At 41.8% G+C, this 26,625-nt stretch overlaps 1 protein-coding gene across 1 annotated transcript in view; it reads right to left on the bottom strand.

Moving 5' to 3' along the window:
- Window positions 1-22,754, bottom strand: part of LOC145449068 (uncharacterized) — a 31,068-nt gene extending 8,314 nt beyond the window's left edge. The window contains exons 1-8 of the mRNA XM_080327534.1: window positions 22,534-22,754; window positions 22,256-22,354; window positions 8,043-8,194; window positions 7,466-7,615; window positions 6,085-6,229; window positions 5,363-5,480; window positions 201-327; window positions 54-137 (exon numbers count right to left, since the gene is read on the bottom strand). Of these exons, the coding sequence (XP_080183660.1) occupies window positions 54-137; window positions 201-327; window positions 5,363-5,480; window positions 6,085-6,229; window positions 7,466-7,615; window positions 8,043-8,194; window positions 22,256-22,354; window positions 22,534-22,629 (971 nt within the window). The 5' untranslated portion in view covers window positions 22,630-22,754. The remainder of the gene's footprint in view (window positions 1-53; window positions 138-200; window positions 328-5,362; window positions 5,481-6,084; window positions 6,230-7,465; window positions 7,616-8,042; window positions 8,195-22,255; window positions 22,355-22,533) is intronic.
- Between the last annotated feature and the right edge of the window lie 3,871 nt (window positions 22,755-26,625).

The following is a 26,625-nucleotide window of genomic DNA, read 5'->3' as shown; positions in this document are numbered from 1 at the left end:
GGAGATCCAAAACGAAATCCAACACAAACAAAAACATAGTGTGTTAAACATACGGTGAGCGTGATGACGGGGGTGGGCTTGACGCACTTTTTTCTTCATTTTTCAGCGATATCGTGAGAGCCACATTCGATCCGCGCCTGAAAAATAAAACATAGTTCCGACGTGCGTCCTGGCGACACTGAAAATCACAACCCACCAACCTCTCAAGCAAACCCTTTGGCTTCATTTTAAACCTGCCCTTTCCCATTAACGGACATAGACGGTCTTGCTGTTCTTTTCTCAAATCGCACGAATTCCCGGGACTACCCGTATCTTCGTATATAACGTCTGAAAAGCATAAAAACGACGAGCAATCAATATTTGCAACACAAAACACATACAAGCAAAACTATAACAAGAAGGCAGTATTCACAGTGTGTGCCTGTATATAAATATAAAGCATAGGATCACATAGCCTTTATTTATAAGCTCTCACATTGTTTGCAGACTGTAACACTTGCTACATGTAGGCGCAACAACACGCAACCCACACGCCGGTATACGCTAGCGAATAAAGTAATCATTGCCATCTGTTTCCACTACGAACAGAGTGTATACAGAGCAAGGAGCCCAGTATCAAATAACATTTCCTTTTAGAACAATGGCAGATGGCACAAATTACACCACGCCACAAAGGCAACGAACAATTACCATTCTTGTTGACAAAATGGTAATCAACTTCAATAATCTCAGTTTTCTCGAAAAACAATCCAGGAGTCCCTCAAATAGTTTCAGTAAACCCAAACAACACCTTAGACGACACGTCATTACTAAACACTTGGATAGAACTGCCATTAACATCGGCCTACTTTATATATAGAAGGGGAAACCGTACCTGACGTACGCCAGCACAAATTACCGAGAATGACTTCGTTTCAGTTGCATTAAGCCCTATATTGCAACCAGCATATCAAAAATCATAGACAGGAGTTCTAAATATAAATTTGAATCATGGTATTACTCTTATAAATGGCTGACGCTTACCTACGTCTGCACGTACAAGTGACGGTCAGTAAATTTAACTCATGCCTATGACCAATGTGACGTTTGCACTACACCAACGCAATTCAAACGGAACAACGCTGTGTGACGCCGAAGAAACTGCCGCCAAGAACTCATTCACAAATTACCGTCCACGTAATGCAATTACATAATAGATTGTGGCACTCGCAATTGGACGTCAAGGCACAATACTTATGAAAACTTTACTCATCAGCTAGTAGTCAATTTTGATGAATGCAATATATTTACAATGCCTGCCTTCAACACACACACACACCTACATAAAAATGAATGCTTGTAATCTAACTTTGTAGTTATACTAAAACCTATCAAGAGTACAGGAAGTCAGACTATTGCGTGCCATTAATTTTCACTTCATTTTGCAGCGTCACAATGTCACCAGCCCACACATGAGCATGGCCGACTTCAGAACGTGGTAATGCAGCAAAGCATTCTGGAATTATGAATGAAAATTGTTTTTAACAAAAATACTACTTCCGCACTCCCAGCCTTTGAAGAGTATCAACACACACACCTTCCAGACATTTGCTGATTAACACCACATCGCATAGGTATTAGGAAAGGAACAGTCCTGAACATAGCCAAATCACACTACCATGCGGTAGACCATAATTTCTTGGGTATGAGTCTAATCTTCAACACCAAATATAAACACATACTTGGGAAACAATGAGGAAAAGCAAGAAAAAGGTTTTACACACTGACCACCAATTCAGTTTGTAATTACAATGTAAATTAAGGAGGGATATTCACCAATCAAATCACACCGACAATTGTGTTGCAATTGCAAAGTAAATGATGAGGTGGCAAGAGTGGCCATCTGGCAGTCTCTGGGAACTTCATGAAGTTGACTTTATCAACATCCCTAGTTTTGTCCACTTCAGATTACATTTTGCCATAGGCCTAATGATCATATTACATTGGATATACAATACAATCACCACAAAACAACGACATCCCGTACTCCAGAATACAAGAAAAATATACCAATAGCCATCTTCTCTAATCATGTTTGGGCATCAACCTCATTCCGTGTGCTTATCTCCTGGAAAAGAGTGCTTTTGCACAAATAAACTCACTGCCCCCCTCCTCATATCTATCTGTCCATCTCACAACAGAAAGGCTACTAGTTTTCACTTTCGAGCTGCAGCTAAGCAATTTCGACTGTACATAACCTCATTGAAGTAATTGACACTGTAATCCTAACTCCAACCAATGTCATTACCATAATCCTAAATATTTCTTAGTAGACACAAGCAAGTTCAACTGCTATCTTGCCCAGACTAATACAAGACCCCGGTCCTCCGCACAGCACGACGTCACCAAAGCAAATGACTCTAACACGACCAATAGAGCGTAGTACGGTAGCTATTGATTCACATTGTGTAAAGTTCAATACATCGTGAGTATGGACTCTCGCATTGATTTTTCTGAATAACCGACCACCATCTGGAGATAATTCTGTGAATGAACAGCACTGGAACATTGTGTCAGCATTCGCCACTGACATAAATGACACGGCAAAGATAATATCACTACAAAATTACGAGTCAATAGTGTCTATGCATCTGCCTTTCCTAACACATATGACAGCAGCAATAGCATCCCTGCATGGCAGTGATATGCGCATCTGCACTCAACGCACCGAACTATAAATATCCAGTATTTACCGAGGCCATTTCCCAGTAATGAGCTCATCAGAAAGTCAAGACGGAAATAAAGTCACTTAACGAGCGATTGCATCCAAAAGCGCACAGCGACATGCGGCTTCAATGCAACTGACGATCTTGTGTAACCCATAATGCAGTATCCACGGATTTCCAAATTTCAAGATCAAATTTCAAAAGGTATGTCTCAACAGGCAATTTGTGCACCAACGACAGCACATGGGCCGTTTGAATTTCCAAGTTGTCTCTATGATCGATGTTTATGTATGTAGTGAGGCACTTGGAACAAATACCTGTCAAAACCAATCAATACTAATAGCAAGGATGAGAAGAACAGATGTGTATACATTATATTATTATTATTATAGTCTGAGGAGAAACGGTCTACCATAATGTGTAAGAGTCGTTATGAAAATCGAATAAACGAGAACATATTAGCGTCGGCTGCTACCTGAAACCACTGAAGTGTCGGGCAGTTATGTAAGAACGCGTGACAGAGTACATTAAGGTAGCACATAACCATTGACACATTCATAAGCAGCATTAACCAAATAAGAATAATCGCAAACGGCGCAAAACAAGGAAGTGAATGAAATCCCGAACAAGCAACTTTCAGACCATGACATCAGCACTTGCAATAGTATGGCGTAAACGTGATAGGTAGTTGCAACTGAACGTGTAACCGGGGCCTACGATCATAGACCCCGGTGTAACTCATCCTGAACTCATCAAAGCAATAAAAAGCCTCTCACACACATATTCTCCTAAACTTAATTGCCTCCTTGCATTAAAATCTAAATTCTACATGACTGCATAACAGATTCAAAGCACTCAAGACATCTTCAGATTAATTTTCACGATCTGCGCACTGGATTAGCGAAGTTGGCCTGCCTCCCGCTACATTTCATATTTCCTGTAGCCAAATGGCGCAAGAATTAGCTTAGCAGATTTCTATATACTGGTAGCAAGGGATTTCTGTCAAAAAGTAGATCATTCATTTCCTGACTACATCCCAGCACTATACGGAATACCAGCTTGGAAGAGAGTGAAATGAAATGCCATTCTCCATTCAGTGAGACTATCGGATGACAATTCACATATCGGTATCTGCCTTTGAAAATAGGTATGGAATAGTGCCAGCGTCTGATAGGTAGCTCTTTTGGAGTCACCATACACAATATTGATACCGTAATACAGTAATTTCAACAGCTGATTAGGCTACACATGTATAATTGTACACTGTTCAGTACATATACTCAATCAGAAATTTAGAAATGAAATGTTAGAATATTAGATGGGCTAGTTCCAGCAGTCAACTTTACAATGATACTGCATAAATGTTCAAAATGAACCTCCAGTCAAAGAAATCTAGCACAAATACATATTCAGTCACATAATCTAGGAAAATGTCCCTGCTATGAGCATTGTTACATAATTTTGAACTGTCTTTAACCAGTTGTAAAACAAATGCACCCATGTTGACTCACCAGCACACACAGGCATGCTATTACAGTTCTGACAGCATTACTGACAGCTAAACAATGGCAAGTATAAAAATAATACATGTTATATACTAGAATGGATGGCAAATGTAGCTTTCCTACAACTTCCCGGGTTCATTGAAGTGCGCTCAGCTTCATTTCAATGGGCATTCTACAAGGAAAGAAATACAAGGCGGTCTTCCTGTGTGAGAATGCAAACGAAGATCAATGACACAATAACTAAATTTAATGAAGCGAACCAACTACTGTACATCATAAACCAGAGATGACCAATGACCACACAGGAAACAAAGGACTGCGTCATATCGTTAACATTGGGGTCAACCGACAATTCCTGTCAATCAATGCCATGGAATGATGCATTTCATTGCAAGCCAACCCACTTTCTACTTTCGAAAAACTGATTAATAACAAAAGAGGTACTGTATGCAATACCCATTGTTATATTTCACAAAAAAACTTGTGAATTCTCAAGTATACTTAAAGGGGCACTGCACTCTAAAAATGATGTGGTCTCAAAGTGAAGGGCGAAACGAAAAAAAATGTTTGGCCGCAGCCGTTTTCTTCAGAACGCCACCATAATGGAGCTGCAATGTATTGAAATTTCCACAAACACATCACGCTCCAGCAGTCACGCAGAGATCGAACTTTATATAGTTGTCAGCCGATGTTATGAAGGAAATATGTCGTACACGACAGAAATAGAATACACTAGGCCCGATTTTGACATAAATCTCCTGACTGAACATCTTCTGTTGAACTCGGTATCTAAACCACCTTGGCGTGTACGACATATTTCCTTCATAACATCGGCTGACAACTATATAAAGTTTGATCTCTGCGTGACTGCTGGAGCGTGATGTGTTTGTGAAAATTTCAATACATTGCAGCTCCATTACGGTGGCGTTCTAAAGAAAACGGATGCAGCCAAAATTTTTTTTTCGTTTTGCCATTCAATTTGAGACCACATCATTTTCAGAGTGCAGTGCCCCTTCAATGGCTTGAGCATTTGATCAAGGTAATTATACCCTGTCACAAATATTTCTCAACTGTTGCATACGAATTAATCAGGAAATGGCATGCATTCGTGTAACAAAGTGTGCCGCTTGTGTGTTGAATCATACTAGTTACCTGCATCGGGAGTCCATTCTTGAACGGGACAAAAAAATCCCTTAGCCTGTGATTCTTCGTTGCGATCGGAAACCAGCATAACTTCCAGAGTTTTTGGACGCTTTGGAAATATATCGTTCTGAAGAGTAAACACCAGTTTAACACGGAACGCTCTGAGTAGGGTCACCACCTCGAGTCACTAGTCATTAAGAGTCAATATCTATACTTCGAGTTAAGTCATCTAATATTTTCAATTTTCAAGTTAATTTCAAGACACCAAATATTCAAGTCACTTGAGTTGAATGTATGGATAGGAAAGCGCAAATGGAAATGGGATCCAGTAAAATAAGGATTAGTATTGATGATGTGGTCCCTTCCCAGTATGGCAGACAGGTCTAGAATGGTTTGACAAGTATAATATTCAATGACTCGAAAATTTATACCATGCATTTCAGTGACTCAACTCAAGTCGTCAAGTCATTTCAGAGTCATTACTAGAGTCTTCCAAACATTTGTGCATTGAGTACAACACGTCCTACTTGGTCGTATTGTTTTCATTTACTATTTTCAATTACATCGTCACGTGATAAGACATGTACCATGTATAATTTTACATATTCAATTCACTAAGTTGGATCCCAACAGCAATCTGAAAATCATACATGGTTACTGGGACAGGTGATACATAGGTAATCATTAATCAAGGCATGGGTTACATGAATTGTAGAAGTCAACTAACTCACCTGTGACTCGTCAAAATCCTTGATTTGTGAGCTTTTGGATTCGTGATGAGCGAGTTCTGTTAATTTTTCTTCGCGAGCTTCGAAATTGTCATCAAGTTTCAAATGAGAATTGACAGGCTGCGAGTGATCAGCCTCTGTATGAATTCTGAAAAAGTTTAGGAAAATAAGTGGTCATCAAACAAAAACAAGGAACATAGACTCGGCTCTATGGTAGAATTCTTTGCAACATTTTTCAGTATAACATTCCGAATGACTAGACCTTTAGACTACTAACAATCCAAGCATAATATGAGAATGTTGAGTTTACTGGACTATCTGCCCAAAATGAAAAGAAACATTTCAATTATCTCTGCCTGCAGATGGTCCATTGAAAAACTATGTCCATACCGTTTATTACACGCAGATATTGCTAGCATGAAATCACAAAAGTGTAAAAAAGTCTAATACATGAATTAAAATAGACGCCGCATTCTACAGATGACGAACCTTAGATCGGAGTAATCTTGTTTAATATTGCGTTACATTCTTTGACGGAATTCGCATGACACAAATAAGGAAATATCTCCAGTCGAAATGAGTAAAGTTCGGAGCTGACTATGCAATATTGATGACCTTTCTATGCAACTGGCCATAGGTTTGGGAGAAAAGAAACGTAGCGGATTGATTCATCGAAAAAGGATTTCTATCTATGAATTTACATCATTTCCTATACTGGGACAACGCAGTACGTTGTCAAATACAATGTTTCACTATTGACTGATTCCGTGCGATTGATGTATGCGGATCAAAATACATTTGGAGCGGACGTTCCATCGAGAAGTCACAAATGGAGACGAGTGCAATTGATTTTAGAGTTCTATATAAGAGTGCTTGTCCCGCTTCAATAAATTTGCTCGAAGTCAAAAACTTGAGCTTTACTACAGCATATGGAACATAGAGAGTGCATATGCAATTGCGCTTGATCACATATCTAGGTGATGGAAGGATTTGGATTTCAAGTTAGAAGAAATCATGTTAAAAAACCGGGATGATGTTACAATGTATTCGAAATTTATTCAATACGCTCATTTCCACCACGTACTGCCGCCATTCAAAAAGAATCGGATCGATAGTAGCACACGCATGTTTGTGTACCGAAGGTATTATTATATTACAAAATTAAATTATTAAACAACAAAAGACAAAATCATGAACAATGGCATTATGCAATCAACAGTAACCTCAACTGCCAATGATTTCATTATTAACTTATCATGCCGCAAACAGAAGACCCCACAGCTGAGATCACAGTTCCATACAGACGTCATCATTTCGACTAGGCCTACTCTAATCAAGCTGCAAGACCATTTATTTGATCACGGCAAGTGCCGCACGCACTCACTCGCAACAGACGTCCGAACGATTCGACTTTAAAACTTCGGCACTTTGAACTTCGGTGGCGATTCGCATATTCACAGTGATGCAATTGGACACGTCGTTTGGGATCGCAGACGGGCTGACAGTGGACGTCGACGATGAGGTAGAGATTTTTCTACGAGCAAAAAGGTGCGCATGGAACCAATGTTGTTGAATTAGGTGTGGTTTCAATACCGGTCTAAATGGCACCATAATATATATCTCTGGAAGTCGTCCCATTAAAATTGTAAAATTTTATAAAAATGAATCTAATTTAAATCATAATTTATACATGATACTATGATAGCCTATGAATTTACCAGACCATAACACATTTGGTATGGTGCGGACGAAGCATTAGACAGGGGCCAACAATGTCTTAAATGTCGTAGGCCCCGAGTAGAACAGCGAAACGCTGAAGGGGTGCCTCATAACACATATATATTCTTTGCAATATTTAATAACTTCATTTGATACGCTCGTAAACTGGCACAACAGCTTATGTTTTATCTAATAACATTTTTCGATTCCCACGGAGTTTCATAACAAAACATCAATCCTACCTATTTTTCAAAGGCACAGATTCTTCGCATGCTTGTATTCCGTCCTCAAGGTCGCGCAAACTTTTATTATTATTCTCTAAATTGGTTTGGATATCACCGTTCACTTTTGCTTGGTGACTATTTCTAAATCTCCACGCAAATGCAGCAGCCACCTACGAAATAGAAAAAGAAATTATACCGGCATGTCATAGAATTATGACATTAAATTCCTGCACGTACAAGAGAATACTAAATATCATCTAAATTCAACAATTTTTCGCAGCTTCACTGGATTGAATTTGAAGCACTTAAAGCAATCGACTTGCCATTTACAAGCAATTCCAATGAAGTCAACTAGGGGAGTAGTGGAGTACTAATCACACTTGAAAAAAATACTTTATACAGCGACTCATTCAAACAGGCTTTGAAAATATCAGAAAAAATAACTGAGAAATGTTAGGGGGATGAGGCATTTATGAAATGATCTTTCTAATACCATGCCAAATTGGTTAACCCACAACATTTCCTGACGGTGTTCACGTGAAATAAAAAAACTCCATAGGAATAAGCTCTGAAGCATCCTGAACAGAACATAATTTGCAAAGGCACATGCGCAACTCGGCTCAATTTTGAGTTAACAGAATGGCCCTGAATTTTAGAACCCCGCAATTCACATAGTATCAGCTAAAAATCTAAACTGGCCTAGCCCTGTCACTCAACTCATAATTATAATTCCCGTGAGGGCTACCAAAATCTGACTGCTAACAAGGCCACTCCGTGACGTCATGACGTATACCACGCACCATAACTAACAGTAACAGCTTGTTTTCAAACATAAGAATAAGAAAGATTGTTCCTTCCCGCGCGCTGCGAAACCCGCCAATTAGCGAGGGCGCATTGTCACAAGCGCGTCGCCCGTCTCCCAATTACCGTAATAGCGCTCGCAATCACTTCCCGAGATATGGAACAGCGGCGGAGCGATTTTCTCCCTACCATCTGACAGCGAGAAACGGCAATTTCGATTTCCTGTTTCGGAGATCAGCCCTTTAATCGCCGAGGCAGTGAGCGGGCGGATATCGCCCCGCAAACTCCTCCATACAACCCATTCGGCCGCTATTGATCGACTCCGGGAAGTAAGACAGCTGTAATTAGCCAGAGACCGAAAATATTAATCAGTCAATCATCCGGGCAAATACCAATCCACGATCGCATCTCACGTCCAACGCACTTCCCCCAGTAAGCAACGGTAATTAGACGCCGGTAATACCCATCGTAATGGCCCCTACCTACATACGCAAAACTCCCGCGTCGATACCTCAAGAAGTCTCGCACCGTGTTGGAACGGCCAGCGCGATTCGCAATCTTAAACGGATTTCCATGCCAAACCGCAAGGGTGATAAAACGCATTCAAAGAGACAGGGCCTTCTGGACAAATATTCTACCGAAAACACCGTGTTTACTTTGCGTAACGAGGTAGACATCGCAACTGGCTGTGGCTAGGCCGGGGCACAACGCTGGGAGTGGGAGTACTCGAGTCGAGTCAAGTACCAATTGTAATAGTCGCGTAACGAGAGACGAGTTTTTTCAAGTAACGAAAATATACTCTCTCATATCAAGGGTAATATTTTATCACCTAAACACATCTAGTTTCAATTATGTAGTATAGCCTATCCAGTATCCACCGTTCGAGCCTCAGAGCCTCGGCTCGCAGTAGTTCAGCATCGAAAATCAAGTTGTACGAGGCTACGAATAATCATAAAACAGCGTTTCTGTCGAGTACTGATCGACCGTGACAATGTTCCCAAAACGCTACGTCATGGTTCAGAAACACAAATTTACTTTTGACATCATGTTCCTTGCGAAGAAAGATACATATTTAAGCCTTTCAAGTCATTATTACTGTACCGTATAGCAAGTGTTACTCGAAATACTCGGCCAGAATCGAATCAACAAGATGCTCGATTTAGCACGACCCTAGTTATGACCCCATGCGGGCAGGAAACGCATCGATCCGGATTAACTTTATATCCATATTTCCTGGCTGGCGCTATATATTCGCCTTGCCGAAAACATGCCCTTTCCTGTCGCGATATTGACGACACCGCTGATTACGTACTACGCGCTGCAAATATGATCGCACTCGCAAACATTCCCGCTGCGCCGCAAATCGGCTACAATTTCAAATGCTACGAATGAATCACAGGCCTTTAGCTTGTCCTAAGGCCAATCGCAGAAAGCAACAGCGATCGCCAGCACAGAACACCTTTCAGGCACGTCATCAAATCGTCCGTTGTCGGCAATGTGCTGACGAACGGCTGGGGTAAGCGCAACGTAATATACGGCCGCATCGGCAATTTCTTGGTCGCTCTCTTTCGTCAATCGCAAATTGATGAAGATGAATTTCGCTGCCAGCTACAGACTTCTCGAATACCCGTCAATCAAGCATTCGCTATATCTCAAGACTCTATTACGTCATGCGCCGTCAGCAAAACAACATCGAGCAAATGCAGAATGCTTTGGTACTTGGGCTACTTGGGAATAGCTACTTCCACTTGTAATTTAGTAGAAGAATTACGCCGTTTCTTCAACAAGAGTACCAAAGTCAACTTTGTTGACCACCCCTGCACGTTAAAATGCTTGCGCACGTTACATAATCGGTGTTCGGTAAAATCCAGACATGGGGCTGAATTCATCAGCAACGGGCAGAATTTCGAAAATCCGACACTTCGCGGACACTGACTGCTAAAGGTACGGCCTCGGCGCAGAGGGGTAAAAGGTTTTCAACCAGCCACAAGCATACTTACCACGGCCCACTAAACTATTTCAGTCAATTTTACAAAATCATAGATACCGCAAAGAAGTTCGCGCCGATACAGCAAAACCAAGGAAAACTCTAAACATATTCAACGCGCATTAAATTCCAGCCCATTTCGAACACACCTGCATAGCAATGCCGTCGGCAGAGTCTCGCGGACACAGGTGAGTTCTTAGCGGTTGGCCACCAAATGAACATATCCGTACAGGGCCTATCGATTACTAATTTCGGAAAGGCCGCTTACACGCCGTTTCCTCTTCAAACAAAATTATCGCAGATATCCGGAGCTGCCAATTAAACCCACGAATTCCCGAATCGCGTGACTGTCACAGTAATCGCTATTATCGCATCATTTGCATCCGATCCATCAATACAAGCGCTAATCGACCGTGGCAGCGTTCATCCGTTCGTCCGGTATTACCACATAATTAATACTGTATTGAATATTGCATTTTAGATCACCACCATGATATACTTTACCATTAAGAAGCGCATATGGGGGTGTGGGATCAAACCGCCTATCATAATCATAGTACATACGAGGAAAAGCAAGCGAGCATGAATTTAAACAGGAGTAACCTGTTATCACGTGACCCCCGTCACAATGACCACCGGCAGCCAATCACATCGTCGAGATTCTATATCATTTCCACAATCGCTTTGCGGTACCGGTAAGCCGGATATTAAAAAATAACACTTCCTCAAGTCAATACGGGGAAAATTCGTTGACGTTAGACGGCTGATGGAAAACGGCATGGAAAAGCTTACCTATTTCTAACCCGCGTCCCGCTACTCAAGCCGCTTCCTTGCGTAATGCCCCCGGTAATTCACCAACAACCCTAAGCTAGGTCGCACAGTATCGACGCGAACGCACCATAACACTGTAATGCGATCCTGCCGCAATTAGACGCAAACTCCCGCCCACGACAGCCTCATTCATCACGCGTATGGCGTATCTCACAGCGATAACCGGATTACTGGACAATGTCCGGATTACTGGAAACTATACTTAACTAGCAGCGGATATGAATAAAGCATTGTTTCTCCTTTCACAAAGTCTGTTACATTTGTGGCTCGTTTTAAACAGGAAGGCAGTGCGTCGGTGTGGATGAATGGTATCAAACTGAGCTGGAGCCTGCAGGTAAGGGGAGGACACGCTGCCAATGATGAGGTACGCGTTCAAGGTGGAACGAATCAAACTTAGTCCCTTGGGCATCGCAGACTGGCTGGCCTCCACCCCATGCAACGGACGCAAACATGAAATGCTTATTTACGTGCCAAAGGATTCGTAGTCGATAGATGCTGCTTGCACGCCATGTCAATACAACGGAGATGGATGCGGTGACGTAATTTTGCACACGCACCACATTTAATCGGGCCCGCTTAATGAATTGCCGAAGTGTGCCAATTTACGCCCTTTGAAAATCTCGCCTTCAAAACTACCTCCCGACAGATCATACGTCAATGTAAAAGTTTATTGAGGTTTTTCAAACAGTTTGGTTTAACTCCGCCTTGAACGCCTTTGTTGGCAACTCGCAAATGGAGGCGATAAACGCCCACCTCCTAGTTTAAGAGTTTTCACGTCACATCGGGGCAACGTTATCCTTGTGTGGCACTATAGAGTATGGCATACTCTACAGTGGCACAATGGATACTGTTAAAATGCTGACTACACTACCGGAAGGGTTCGTACAAAGGTGCTTTGTGACGTGGCGGTGACGAATTTCGAATGTGACGGTGGACTTCGGAATTTGCTTATTGGCACTGCTCGATTTAGATAACGAACGAAAGAGTGAATGAATGTAATTGCCTAGAACACAGTAAGCGTAGGCGAAAAATACTAGTAAGAACGCAAGTCATGATATGATGGCAATGCGAATAGTGGGCGGGTATAACTTCCAATCAAGTTTGCTGGGCCCTAATTGCATGACGGTATTCTGAGAGTTATAGAGTATGTCTGTTCAGATTGCGAGACAATGTACGGTATCACAATACCAGTAAAAAACTTTTAATGTTATTAGTAGCATTATTATTGCTAAACGTACACTAAACATATTATTTACACAAAGTAAGAATATTTCAAGATGCATCATCGCGACCAACGCAAAATTATTGCCGGAGTCACGAATGCGGGCATTTTTGCAATTATATATTGCTACCGTAAAAGAGCGGTTTTGTCGCCCGGTTGTTCTGCCAATAACACTCATACAATTGATGCAAATCTATCCAGACACTCATTCTTACTCGACAAAAACAAAAATGTTAAGAGTATTCCTGGCTTGTGTATGTTATGAAAAACGGTAATGGCTGAAAACAAGGAAGGAAATTTCGAAATGAATACTTTCATGTTAACTTCACAGCTAGCATTTCGCACAGCGTCACAATGGAACAATGTAATACGCGATCATAATTATTATATCTGGAAATTTTGAATGGTTAGATGAAAGTCATTCAACAGTTAGGAGTTACGCGAAGAAAATTGAGGCAGTCAGCCGGGGGCTAAGTATATCGACTTCACAGGCATATTTGCGCCACTAAGAGAAGACTGCTCGATTCCACACTGACATCTAGCGGAAAAATCGAATAGAATCCAAATCCTGCCAGGAAAACACGCAACCTCTACGAATCGGCTTTCGGAGTAAATGCCTCATCGAGAGATCGTCGCGACTTGCACGCGACAACGCAGGCAACGTTCGTATCTTCAAATTCTCGCTTGCAAGGTTGCCACGGGTATATTAAAAGGCAATACAATGCACAGCGTACCCCGCTTACCATCCAAGTTTTCGGTGGAATGATTAGAACAACAATGTATATCATATGGCATGTAACAGTATTCCCTTGATAAAACTCGACACAATTAGGCATGACAGGGTGAAAATATGAATGGGAAACTCTTCCGTCGGGGTTTCCGAATCAAAGCATACGGACAAGCAACTGCGCGGCGTTTTACGCAATTTCCATCGCATCAAAGTTCGAAAGTAATTTCCCACAACGCACACCTTCCGTAAATCCACGCAAGTTGCGTGAGCGCGTTACTTTTACTTGAAAGAAGCGAGAAACGCATCCATTCGGTAACAGCGCAAGTTCTGTGAAGCGAAATAAGTACATAATCCTTGACACGAACAGAACCGCATAAACGGTTTATCGACGGTTGGCGATGATCAAGCAAAAAAACGAGAAAAAAACGCTATTTACCATGCAATAATAAATTTAGTTCATTGTGTGCCACTTGTTTCTCACTGCCACATGAGAGGTGGCCAAAGTATTCAGCGTTGTTACGCAAAGTAGAAGCAACGCCGTATATTTTACTTAATTACAAGTAGAAGTAGCCATCTCCAAGAAATGTCAAAGCTACATCCAGTGACAGTATTGAAAATGAATGGTCTACAATCAGAAAAGTTCTCAGGTAGTTTTGAAAAGTCGAGGGTTCGCATTCGCACACTTCGGAAATCGCAAGATGCATCTCCGCCTATATATAGGATTAATTTTCCAATACTCGGCAATAAACCGAGATGGCTGACTATTTCATACATTAACGTGTTGCAGGTACATCCAAAAACCACTTTCTACATTAAAAAGTGAAAGCCTAAGAAGTAAGTAGTTTTGCCTTGAAATCTGTTCAAGCAGAAGCGGAAACAGTTCGAAAACATAAGTACGCCAGGTGGGCCTGCTTGTGAATACTTCAGGAAAATATAAGTACTGCGTTCTCGACCAGTGCCACCCTCTATGCCAGATGACAAATGCACGCATCAAACGGCAGATATTCCGATCAGCGTTCCGTGTGGCGTAGTGTACCATACACATTCATCGGTGATCTTATTTTTGCGGTACTGAATTTGGCGGTATCGCCTTTATCAAGTTTCGTCCAATTCTGCTTGGACATCGCCCGAAGTCAATGAACCCTACGCTTCCGTGTTTGTCAAGTGTGAAATATATTTGCATTCGACACGTTAAGTGACATCACAAACGCCGGTATATGTAGCTCTTGTCTCGAGGTTGACGGACGGGATAAAAGAATAACAGTTTCGAATAGATGATAACGGAAATGCGAACATGCTGAATGTCGACTTCAATACCTACAGCGATTTTCGCGTTCAAGTATCACCCACTTGGCACGGGTTGCGCGGGTGTTGTCAAATACTCTGGGATAGAACCGGCGACTCGGAATTAAGGTATGTGGAGAAATCTATCTCAAATACACAGGAAACACGCCCTTCACGTTACCGGTTACCGACCGGCTCCAAAAGTGTTGGCCATCACAATTAACCAACACCCGAGCAGAATAACATGCAAATTGTCGCTCTTGTCGTAACAACGCATCGCGCTACCGGGCGCCGGATGACTGATCAAAGTGTCGCCAAGTGCATTGATTTGGCCACAATGACTTCATCACAAAACAAGAGAATTTCAATAATACGAGAACATCATCACACATGTTCACGCCATGATAACCAGGATTGACACGGCTAGGAGAAAACACCGCATAGGCTTACGCTTGTGTTTCCAGGAGGTTACGATAACCAACTCGTAAACTCTCATATCATAAAGATTCAGTTAGTTGGCAGTGAAGTTTGCACCTACGTCTGACTACCCATTTCAATATCACATTTAAATATACAATTCATGAAACTTCTTGTATTGAAAACTTTACCCACAGAATGTCCCCAGGTTTCGACCTCAAAACTATTGTTATGCGAGGAAATCTCTATACGCGAATTTGACAGCGGGCAGACACACTCCTCCTTCCAAATATAGCAAATAAGTAAATAGCAAGAATGGGTAAACGGCGAGGAAAGCAAACACCGCGCGTTCATCAAATATATCGTAACAAATAAAGTATACGAAACAGATTTTTCGGCCGTCACGCACCGAACCAAGTTGGGACTCGATTTCGGTGCGGAGAAACCACGATTAACCACAACGTTGGCGGGGACGCAGTCTAAATGTCACAGAGTAAGTATGGACAACGGATACGATAACAGCATTATCAACACGGCGATGAATTAATATGGGACACGGCACTAAACCCAGCAGGGCAGTACAATGTGTAGTCGTAACCGTATTTAAACATTATTAAGACCAGTGACGTTTTGTTAGGCATGTCCAAATTGAAATCCTATCTCAGATTCAAACTTTTAAAGTCAAAATTCTGTTCTCGTTAACTTAATATTTAATCAGCGAGGTCAGGCAGCTTTAGTAAGCGAATCAATTCACCGCCGCAACCCAATGGCATCAGATAAGGCAATCTTGAGGTCTACATCCAAATCCAGACTCTAATTAATAGCCTAGGTTGCACGCGATGTCAAGCATCATACAATGTTAGTCGACAGCTGGGTAGTTCCAAGGGGATTTCTAAATACGACAGTGGCTATACTTGAGTTAACGTGAGTGTGCCTTTACATTACATATGCCATCGAATATAAAACCGTCGTATAATAGGAAATACCCTGTGATGTGATTGAGGATGAATATTTGTTTACATTGGAATTATGCAGAACCTAAATTAGGGTGGAATTGTGGATCAATGCGAGCAATCGGCTACCTATCGCGTAATATTACACTAAAGCATAGAGAATGTTGTGCCTTTGAATGCCACCTACACGAATTCGTAATGTCACACAGCGATCAACGGAATTCGCAGCAATAACATACCGACTGAATGGGCTAAGATTCCGCGCTCGCGACTGGTCAAAGCAACACTATTTCTCCCTTGAAGTGACAAAGGTACTCCCCATGCCAAAATAAGGGATCGTCAAAGGAATTGGAAGTCGTAAGAAATGCGTCGGTCTGAATAAGTGATACGCGAAAAGTTATGGCGTAAGGTACTGACCAATGTTCATTGTCCATTCTAAACCCGCGACGGGTCACACCGTCAAACGGTTGTGATGCGGGCCTGGCGTGCGATTGAGAAAGGCGTCGCACCGTGATGGTATGCAAACATTTGTACCGTGGTTGTTTGTGTAAGGATAATCTTTATATCCGAATTGTAAATAAGCGAAACACAGTAGATCAACTAAGGATGGTGCGAACGCAGGTTTGGTAAGTGAACCTCGATATTTCGGGGGGGGGGCTCGTGTTCACAGAATTTTACAGTGATCTTAGCATATTTGATGAAATATCCTTAAATTGGACCTCGCGTATCTAAATTTTTACTAGGCTCAGAAGATTCTCTGAGCAGCCCGACAATACCGGACAGTACGAATAACACAAGGGGTCTTTCTGCGCTGAAAACTAGTCCCAGCCAAATCTAATATAATTTAACAGTGTATTTCAATTTGCGTTGTGGAATCATAAGTCATGTTTTGTTTGTGTTCCCACGAACAGGACCTTTCAGAGATTCGTACCATCCGTGCTATCAACAACGCAACAGACCTCGTAAATCAACCTACCGAACATTCGTTTTCAAAGCAAGACTGCGCTCTGATTGGACGAGGTTAGGTTCTGAGGTGTACACAGCGCAGGCAGTATGCGATAATACCGAACTTGCTAAGGAGTATACTGCACAGCACGCGCAACGTCATAAGAACAGGCAAATTCCGGGACGGGTCAATTTGCGATTCACGCTGCGATCAATATCCCAAGCGTCATCCAATATTGAAAATACACAGGGCTGCCTTTTGGAAGTGCGCGATTCGCTTTGTCGAAATACTAATCCGTCGACTTCGAAAAAGTTCACGAACTCAAGTGCAGCACGCCAATGTTACGAAATTCGCGGTTGCGTGGGCGGCAGACTCGTAATCGCGTCGTAATTCATGCCATAGCCATAGATACACATATTTATTCATAATTTCAAAGCACGCACGACTAGAGGTAGTAGATGATAATGGTGCAAACAGAATGCCAATATTGATAAAGGTCAGGGTACGTAGGTGGTCAATATGCTGTGCTTCCACGGTCAGCACACAGTTTGCAATGCATGTACCATTGCACTTGTGCCAGGTTAGCATAAGTGGACCTGTCGTGCTTTTTTATACGGCTGGAACAAAATACCGTAATACCTCGAAAAAGATCCCTGCCGGTCAGTTACAGATTCCCGTACACACGAATCGAATGGCGTTTCTAATAAATACGGATCAATCTCTGAATTGAAGCAAGTAGGGATTGTCAATAATGAGAAACAACCATTTGAATCGATCTTTCAGCACATGTGATATCTCGAAATTTACATGGAGATATGCCAGCTGTCATTAAATCATATCACAGAACATATCGCTTTGTACTCTGTAGTGAAGTAACAGCGAAAATTTGATTCATTAGTATTGACCGGCACCAGGAGATTACTGGTGGACAAATCCGGATTTCAATATCGGATAACCGGGTCCGAAACGGTTTTCGGCTGCGGCGAATATGCCAAGATAAGTTGCTACTAAACACAGGAGACCAGACCAGAGAATTGCGATGTATGAGCGAAAGTTCGCCGAACTTGGTTTCACTTTCAAATGGGTAGCATACGTAGCAACTATAAATATTTAATAACAGGTTGACCAGTCGAAGTCTACCGCAAATTCCTCCATTTAATTCCTATCAAATGCTCAGACTTGTTGCGATTCCAAACCAATATGTCATACGCGCGAAATGCGTCAAAATCGAAAGATATGCACGAAAAAGCGCTGATTCACAAAATATCTTCACGCGCAACGGATGATGGCAAGTTGAGACTATTTTCGTTGCTCGTGTCATTGCCTCCGTCACGGGGAGAATTAGTCGCAGATCAACAACGCTTGCGGCCGCTCAAAATTTCCATAGCAGTGCAGATGCCTTCAATAAAGTTATGCGCATAAACATTTGAATGGAATTCCATGAACGGCGGGCTGTAAAGCGCGTATTTCGCGTCGATGACGTGATTTAGACGGAGCGTTCGGACAATGTATGAGCAAAGGGGACAGCATCAGTGACTTCGTGTGTGTACAATAACATACATGTAGTAGATTTGGTGTTCGGAAATATCATGGACTATATTTTATTTAATCGAACGACGAAATCCGCGTTACCGATGCCGTGAACTTGCGCACGCACAATAAATGCTATCGCTTTGTATCATACTTGATAAAGTATCGTGGTCTCGAAAAATTTGTATCGCGTAGTCTCGTTTATTTGAAGAGACTCTTGGCGGTACAGAACTTCAATAAAAAATTGAATAGTATCATCATTTTATTAGAATTTTCATCAAATCAATACATCGCAAGACTGCGATATAATGAAAAGTGGGGAGGGTGCCGAAACGACTTGGAGGAGTCTTTTTATCAGACACTCACCTTGGCCTACAGCACTTAAATAAGAGGCTTGCACGCTGAGTTAAAGAAAGGATAACGTATAAGTAAGTGACAGGAAAAGTATGATAAATTGTGTCGATACACAATGTCGCCGTGCATTCAAAGCCAATTCCAAGCACTTCGACACACGCCGTGCTCTGGAAACATTACGTAATAATGCAATGCCAGGAATCCTGGTTGCATGTCGGATAGCGGCCATCACGATTCTAATATTGATCAAGTCACAAGTCATTCGGTCGCGATAGTTGCCAATTGCATCAGTAAATGAGAGAACGTGCAGTCCACATAGGACTACATCTAATTTTAATCGCAATCGCCGTAGACAGCCAGAAATCAATGACTCCAGTCATTAGGAGCGAAAGAACCAGAATTATGGTTGGTCCACAGAGACTTTTGGGTGTTGATGTAGAAATTAAAACGACACAATCTTGGCTGCATAGACGACATGAAAAGACGACGCAACATAATATAATTGACATAATACATAACTAACTGACTAACTCGCCAGTTCAAGTATACTAGAATTGAACGTGACACAGATAGCTGCCGCAATATCTGAAATTGATATTGATTACCTTGACGCTTGGAAATACCGCCCGGCGACAACAGTACCGAGGCCTGCAGGACTTCCAAGGCCGTTAGGAAGCAAGAATACCCACATAACCTGAATTCGATTCCTGAAATTTATGCCCCCTCCTACACTAAGACTTTTACTATCAACTAGAATTACAGTTTCGATGCCTTTTCCTTGAATCTTTGAAACCCCGATCGGTCGTATCGTAATATCCAAACCATGTGGTGCACACACGTACGTTAGTGGAAATAGCAATTCTATGAATTCGCAACATTGGGACAAAGTGCAATGCAAGAAGGCCAACAAGCAATGTCGAAAAAATACCAACTTTTCTGTATGTGGCGTAGAACTGGGCCCAATTTCTTTTGTTGTCGCATTGAATGTTATAAGCAGTATTATAAGCAGTGATGTAAACTGTCCAGGATATATATATCGACGGCTGGAAGTCGTCGGGATTATGGAACACAACGTAAACGCGGGGCATTACAAGTAAGGAGTCCGTCCTACAATGGACGGATGCAGCCCAGGAAGGGCGTTTACATTTTCAATTGAAATTAGCAACCGATCGGTGATAGCAGTATGCTATTAATACAGTCCGACACACAGCGAGCAATCAGCTTTCAAATGTGAAAGACAGTTTTCGGACAGCAACGAACCGGCAATTACGGCTGCTACGATCCCAGAATTAGAATTGAAATTAACCCGTTCCGTCTTTGTTTGGCATGGGAATTCGCTCGTAAATACATTCAACCCACCAAAATCATCGAGTATCGTCGCGAAATATAAAGGAAAAACAGTCGAGATCGTGGGCGATGCGGACTTGGATTACGGTCGTCAAAAATCTTCTATGAAGTTAACACTCGCCTGTCAAGACGGCATTCGGTGGTCAAAGATTGTGAAAGATCGCTACCCCGTGTCTACAAGCGACATATTTAGTTCAGATGGATTACCCTGATAAATCAATAAAGTGTGCAAACGAGTTTCGATATGCTGACATACTTGAAAAGAGCAAGGTGGTGAGTCTAGCTAATTATGAACATGAACCAAACAAAAACAGTCCAACACTCATTAATTATGATCGCCATATCCTTGAACCACAGTCCAGCTAACGACATCACGAAATCTAAACACTCGACGATTGTCTATGAATCAGTATAAGACATCCCCAGATCACAGCTATGTACGAAATCCAAGTAGATATGAACCGACTATGCAGCCTGCACCTGCCTTTCCAAAAGTTTGATGAAAGTACATCACAATAGTTAAACAATAACAAAACAAAAGCACTAGGACTTGGAGCTGGTGACAAACAGTTCAAGTAAACATGTCTGGAAACAATATGCGAAGGGTCCTTACAAACCTCAAATGACAACTCTCAAGAGCTCCTGTATGTTGAAGGCCATTATCAACGTCAATGACAATATCACATCTTCCTAGGCGTTATAGAGTAGGTCAAAAACATGAAAATGTTTACAGCTTCACTGCCGCCCTTGAACGATCCTTGAAATAAAACAGGCTTGCTAAACTTTTCGAGTAGAAGCAGACTAGATTTGCATCATTGAAACGAGTGAAATCTTCGCAATCAATATTTTCTCTGCTTTGTTGGTCAGATATTAATTTTTCAATTGCAGTTATTGCGTGGGAACGATTAGCATATCATTCTAGGATACCGTCATTTACTTTGTGAGGCTACTTTTTTCAAGTACTCCGTAAATCTTCAATTTTCTACTTGTTATTTTTGGTCTTCTTTGTGAAACAATACATTAACCTCTACTCTACCGACTAGTTTCTAGCTGAATAATAGTAATAACTCTTTAGCGCATGACAGGCCTACACCAATTTCTGCATGGATGGTATGGCATTGCAACAATACAAGTCGACTTTCACCACAATGCGTAACATGCAATGGATGACTTCAAGTTTTCAGGGAGATTAGGTGTTGAATTCATCTATGATGTCCTAACAAAGCAATCAAAGCGAATTTCCCATTAAATCGCATTGAAATTATGATATATCACTATCTTACTGTTATGGCTTATTATTTCTTGCCGGCATATAGCTCATTACTGACTTAGATTGAAGTTTCACCATACCCCATCCTCATTGTTATTGAATAGGCTAATATGCACCATGTCTTTTACCTTGCATATATTGTAGCCCACCAGTTATATCTAATCCCTTATCAATAACTTCATTAAAATACAACCGCTAGTGATCAAATATTGATAATGTTGATTCGCGTAACAGATTTTAAGATGAGCATATTAGTATCCGTTAATTCCGAAACTATTCTGGATGAGTTCCAAATTGTATGAATTCACATAATATTATTTCATACTTGGTGATCCCTAAAATGTTTCAAGAAGACTCGTAAAAATAGCATCATTGGGAATTCTAGGATTTTTCTATGGATCATATCAAGATCAGGTTCCACCAAAACCCTGCTCTACAACGGAAATTTGAGGCTACCCTGTATTTTGAATCAAAAATCCAAATGGATGCTTACCTATCACGACTACTCAAGACATGCAAACATTTTATCTTTAAATATATTATAATACAAACAACTCACAACAACAGCTAGCAGCACAACCCCAACAGCAACCGGTATGATGATTTCTTTCAGTCCAGGTTCAGCAGCTGTATAATCGTCAGGCTCTCCGTAGATATCCTGCGGGAAATCAGAAAATAATTGCCTTCATAAAAGATAACTAGAATTTTAGTTAAAATGCTGTCTTAAATTAGTCATATTCAATATAGATGAAGTACCACTTCAATGCTTATTTGCTTGATAATTTAGATGCTGATATACATAGAACTGTTCGAGACTTTAAGGATGAAAGTACTCACAAAATTTCCCAGATTATTGCTTGAATCAATTGCATTGGGAGGAAGACCTCTTTTCAGAAATGGCACTGAGTCATTTGATGGGGCAGTAGTCTCCATTTATCAGTCAGCGGGATAACACAACGTAGCGTTCCTCACAATGATATTCACCAGGTTGTATTCTTTTACTCACCGTAAATAAAACACATACCAACATAATCTAAAAAATAGAAACTTAGCAATCAAAATCACAATAAATAATATAAGTATAATTTCTCCCAACGGTTGCCGGAGAACCCGGCCCTTGGAGAACCCGGCCCCACCAACTCGGCCCTCGGAGAACCCGGCCCTTGGAGAACCCGGCCCTCGGTGTATTCACAAGTATTAATATGAAAGTATAAAGTAATAATGTTATTATCAACTGATTTGTCGGTCTTGTAAGGAGCTCAGGGCATGCGTAGGTCACGCAGTCACGGCGTGGGATATTAGGGTTGCCAGAGGTGGGATATTAGGGCTGGCGGAGGTGGGATATTAGGGTTGCCGGAGGTGGGATATTAGGGCTGGCGGAGGTGGGATATTAGGGTTGCCGGAGGTGGGATATTAGGGTTGGGGGAGGGGGATTAGGGTTGGGGGAGGTGGGATATTAGGGTTGCCGGAGGTGGGATATTAGGGTTGCCAGAGGTGGGATATTAGGGTTAGTGGAGGTGGGATATTAGGGTTGGGGGAGGGGGGATATTAGGGTTGGTTAGGATATTAGGGTTAGTGTTAGGATATTAGGGTTGCCGGGGGTGGGATATTAGGGTTGGTGGAGGTGGGGTATTAGGGTTGCCGGAGGTGGGATACTAGGGTTGGTGGAGGTGGGATATTAGGGTTGCCGGAGGTGGGATATTAGGGTTGGTGGAGGTGGGATATAAGGGTTGCCGGGGTGGGATATTAGGGTTGCCGAAAGTGGGATATTAGGGTTGCCGGGGTGGGATATTAGGGTTGACGGAGGTGGGATATTAGGGTTAGGATATTAGGATTGCCGGTGAATACAAAATTTCCTGAGGGCCGGGTACACATTTAATTCATTTTTAATTCAAAATTGTTCGAGGGCCGCATTCTCCGAGGTCCAGAGTAGTCGAAAAACACCGTGAATACCACAACAAGTAGACCACGCGTGCTTGATATACAAAATTTCTCGAGGGCCCGGTTCTCCAAGGGCCGGGTTCTCCGAGGGCCGAGTTGGTAGGGCCGGGTTCTCCAAGGGCCGGGTTCTCTGGTAATCCTCCCAACACGTACGACAATGCCTGCATATTGTTACAATTATATTAGACATCAAACTTAAGTGAATTTTGCTCCTGGGTCTCTGTTGAATATCAGAGATAAGATATCTTACTCTCACATTCAGTTCAGTTTTATAATTTCATCTATTCAAAACATCACATGATTGCGGTGAAATGATAGGAAGAATCAGAAACAATTTGGAGAAGTCCTTCAACCAAACGATTACCAGAGAACCCGGCCCTTGGAGAACCCGGCCCTACCAACTCGGCCCTCGGAGAACCCGGCCCTCGGAGAACCCGGCCCTCGGGAAATTTTGTATATCAAGCACGCGTGGTCTACTTGTTGTGGTATTCACGGTGTTTTTCGACTACTCTGGACCTCGGAGAATGCGGCCCTCGAACAATTTTGAATTAAAAATGCATTAAATGTGTACCCGGCCCTCGGGAAATTTTGTTTTCACCGGCAATCCTAATATCCTAACCCTAATATCCCACCTCCGGCAACCCTAATATCCCAACCCGGCAACCCTAATATCCCACCTCCGGCAACACCTTGGCCTAGCTAAAGCATGTAAATAAGATGCATGTACCACCACGACATCTGCCACAACACCTGAATATGCTATACATCACAAATTACCGAATATGCGACCATAGGGTGAGGAGGCCAGGGCAACATTGTAAAAAATATACCGCTACTTCATAACTGATCTCTGAACTAGCACACGTTAGATGCGCCTTGTAAGTTCGGTACAAGCTAGCAGTGCAACATGCACTCACATTCCACATGGTTCATGATTGCATGTACTTGGTATGCCGTGCTAGAGCTGACAGCTGACTCGTAGTAGACCCGTCATGCCGACAACACGATATCAATAAACTGAGGAGCTGCGTAATGCGTAAAGAATACCAAGAAGACCCATTGAAGCATGACGGTTTGTCTGTACTGTAGAGATGAGAGATGAGAAGATTTGGAATTCCTATGTCCTAATCCAATCCAAATCCGAAGTTTCAAATCCTAATCCAGAACTTTTGTATATTCAAATCCGTGTCCAATCCTAATCCAATTCTTACTTGAAATCCAGAAAAAAATGCTAATTTTAGCAAGAAATGGTATAATTTTCGTCGGCTATCGGCTATTTGATATCCATATGGATGATTTATATTGATATGGATACTTTCACCATCCTCGTTGTACGTCAAGAGACGAAATTAGGTCCATGTTAAGTCCAGTCCCATGGTGAAGCATATAGCAACAAAACAGATTTGGGTCGAGTTATCTTTATCGCCACCGCGTGTCCAAAATGAAGTGGAACTCCCCCATTGTATATAGAAGTTCTGTACCTATTAGAAAAAAAATGTAAACTTTCCGGCTCAGCTCCCGAAATGGCCACCGGAGCGTTACGTGAGTGCTGAAATATTGTATCTCAGTCGAATTTTTCCCTATGTTTAACCAAAATTCTAAAAAAAAAAGAGGACAAAATCTCAAAAAAGAGGATATTTAGGCATCCTCCGAGGACACTTAAAGAAAAGTCATAAAAGAGGACGTATGGTAACTAGGGATGGTGTGAACCTCTGAAAGGTTCAGGTTCGTGTGAACGCGAACCTTTTTGAAAGGTTCTGTGTGAACACGAACGTGAACCTCATGACGTCACGTGACGTCATATTGCTAATTCCAAGCCTATCTTTCAATGGAGTAATAGCCTGTGTTAATGTACACGATACCTAGCGACGACTCAGGCCACAAACTCCATGTTGGCGTTTTAAACATCGCTAAACATATCAACTGAGGCAATCAAAGGATATAATACTCCTATCAAATCAATATCTTCCGTCGCTTTGCCAACAATTTCAACGAGGACTTACCAGGGAATATAGGCCAGACCGGACAATGTATTCGGCGTCCGAGTATCGCTACATTGATATTGAGCAGAGTGTAAAGCGGGTTACTACTTTCTATACTTGCTACCAATATTACCCCATTTATAAGTTATGCAGCAGTAGCCAACATCTCAATCGCAAGGATTTGGTTTTAATGATGCAGTAAACTCAGTAAAGATATGAAGTCAAGATTGACCCCGTACATCAGCTAGATTTTTTTGCATGAGAAAACGATATCAATCTCATTGATTGATTGAATATGCATCATTCGCTGACTACGCATTTCGCTCGTGATGTTATGTGATTGCGGGTCAAACTCATAGCAGAGAGTCACTAAATATTCACAAACGGAAAGCTGGATATTTCGAGCAAACTTTTGTAACAAAGCAAGTAAAACTTTTGAGAGGTGCCAAGGCGCATGCTCGTTTAGTGTTAATTTTTATTGCTGCCAGCGCCATGCATAGAGTGGCCCGTAGTTGAAATCCAATAAATATGAACCAAAGATGTTATAATGAAGTGAAAATTGTAATATATGAAAAAGGTTCACAGTGCAGAACCTACCAAGGTTCTGTTGTGAACGCGAACCTCTAAATTTCCGCGGTTCACACACAGAACGCGAACGTGAACCTCACGTTCACACCATCCCTAATGGTAACCCTATGATAACTTAGCATAGGGTTGCAGCTCTCATGTTCATTGGCACCGAGTGTGACATAGTGTAGTGTACCATAAGTACATTATATTAACTGATCTGAATTAAGTTTGCCGCCATTCGCCCCACGACATATCAATCTCCCAGAAAATCGGTAAATCTAATCCAAATCCTAATCCGTTCGAAAAAAAACCTCTCAAATCCTAAACCGACAAAACCTCACAAATCCGGTTTTTTCAAATCCTAATCCTAATCCATGGTCATCTCTGGAGCACTGGACTTGATTTGGAATGGACAGGATCCGGACTAAGAGTTATT

The sequence above is a fragment of the Botryllus schlosseri genome, chromosome 10 (assembly GCF_051294905.1).
Source record: "Botryllus schlosseri isolate E-star chromosome 10, Bs_hap1, whole genome shotgun sequence".
Classification (NCBI taxonomy): Eukaryota; Metazoa; Chordata; class Ascidiacea; order Stolidobranchia; family Styelidae; genus Botryllus; species Botryllus schlosseri.
The sequence above is the reverse complement of the archived record's forward strand: the minus strand, read 5'-3'. Positions and strand labels throughout refer to the sequence as shown.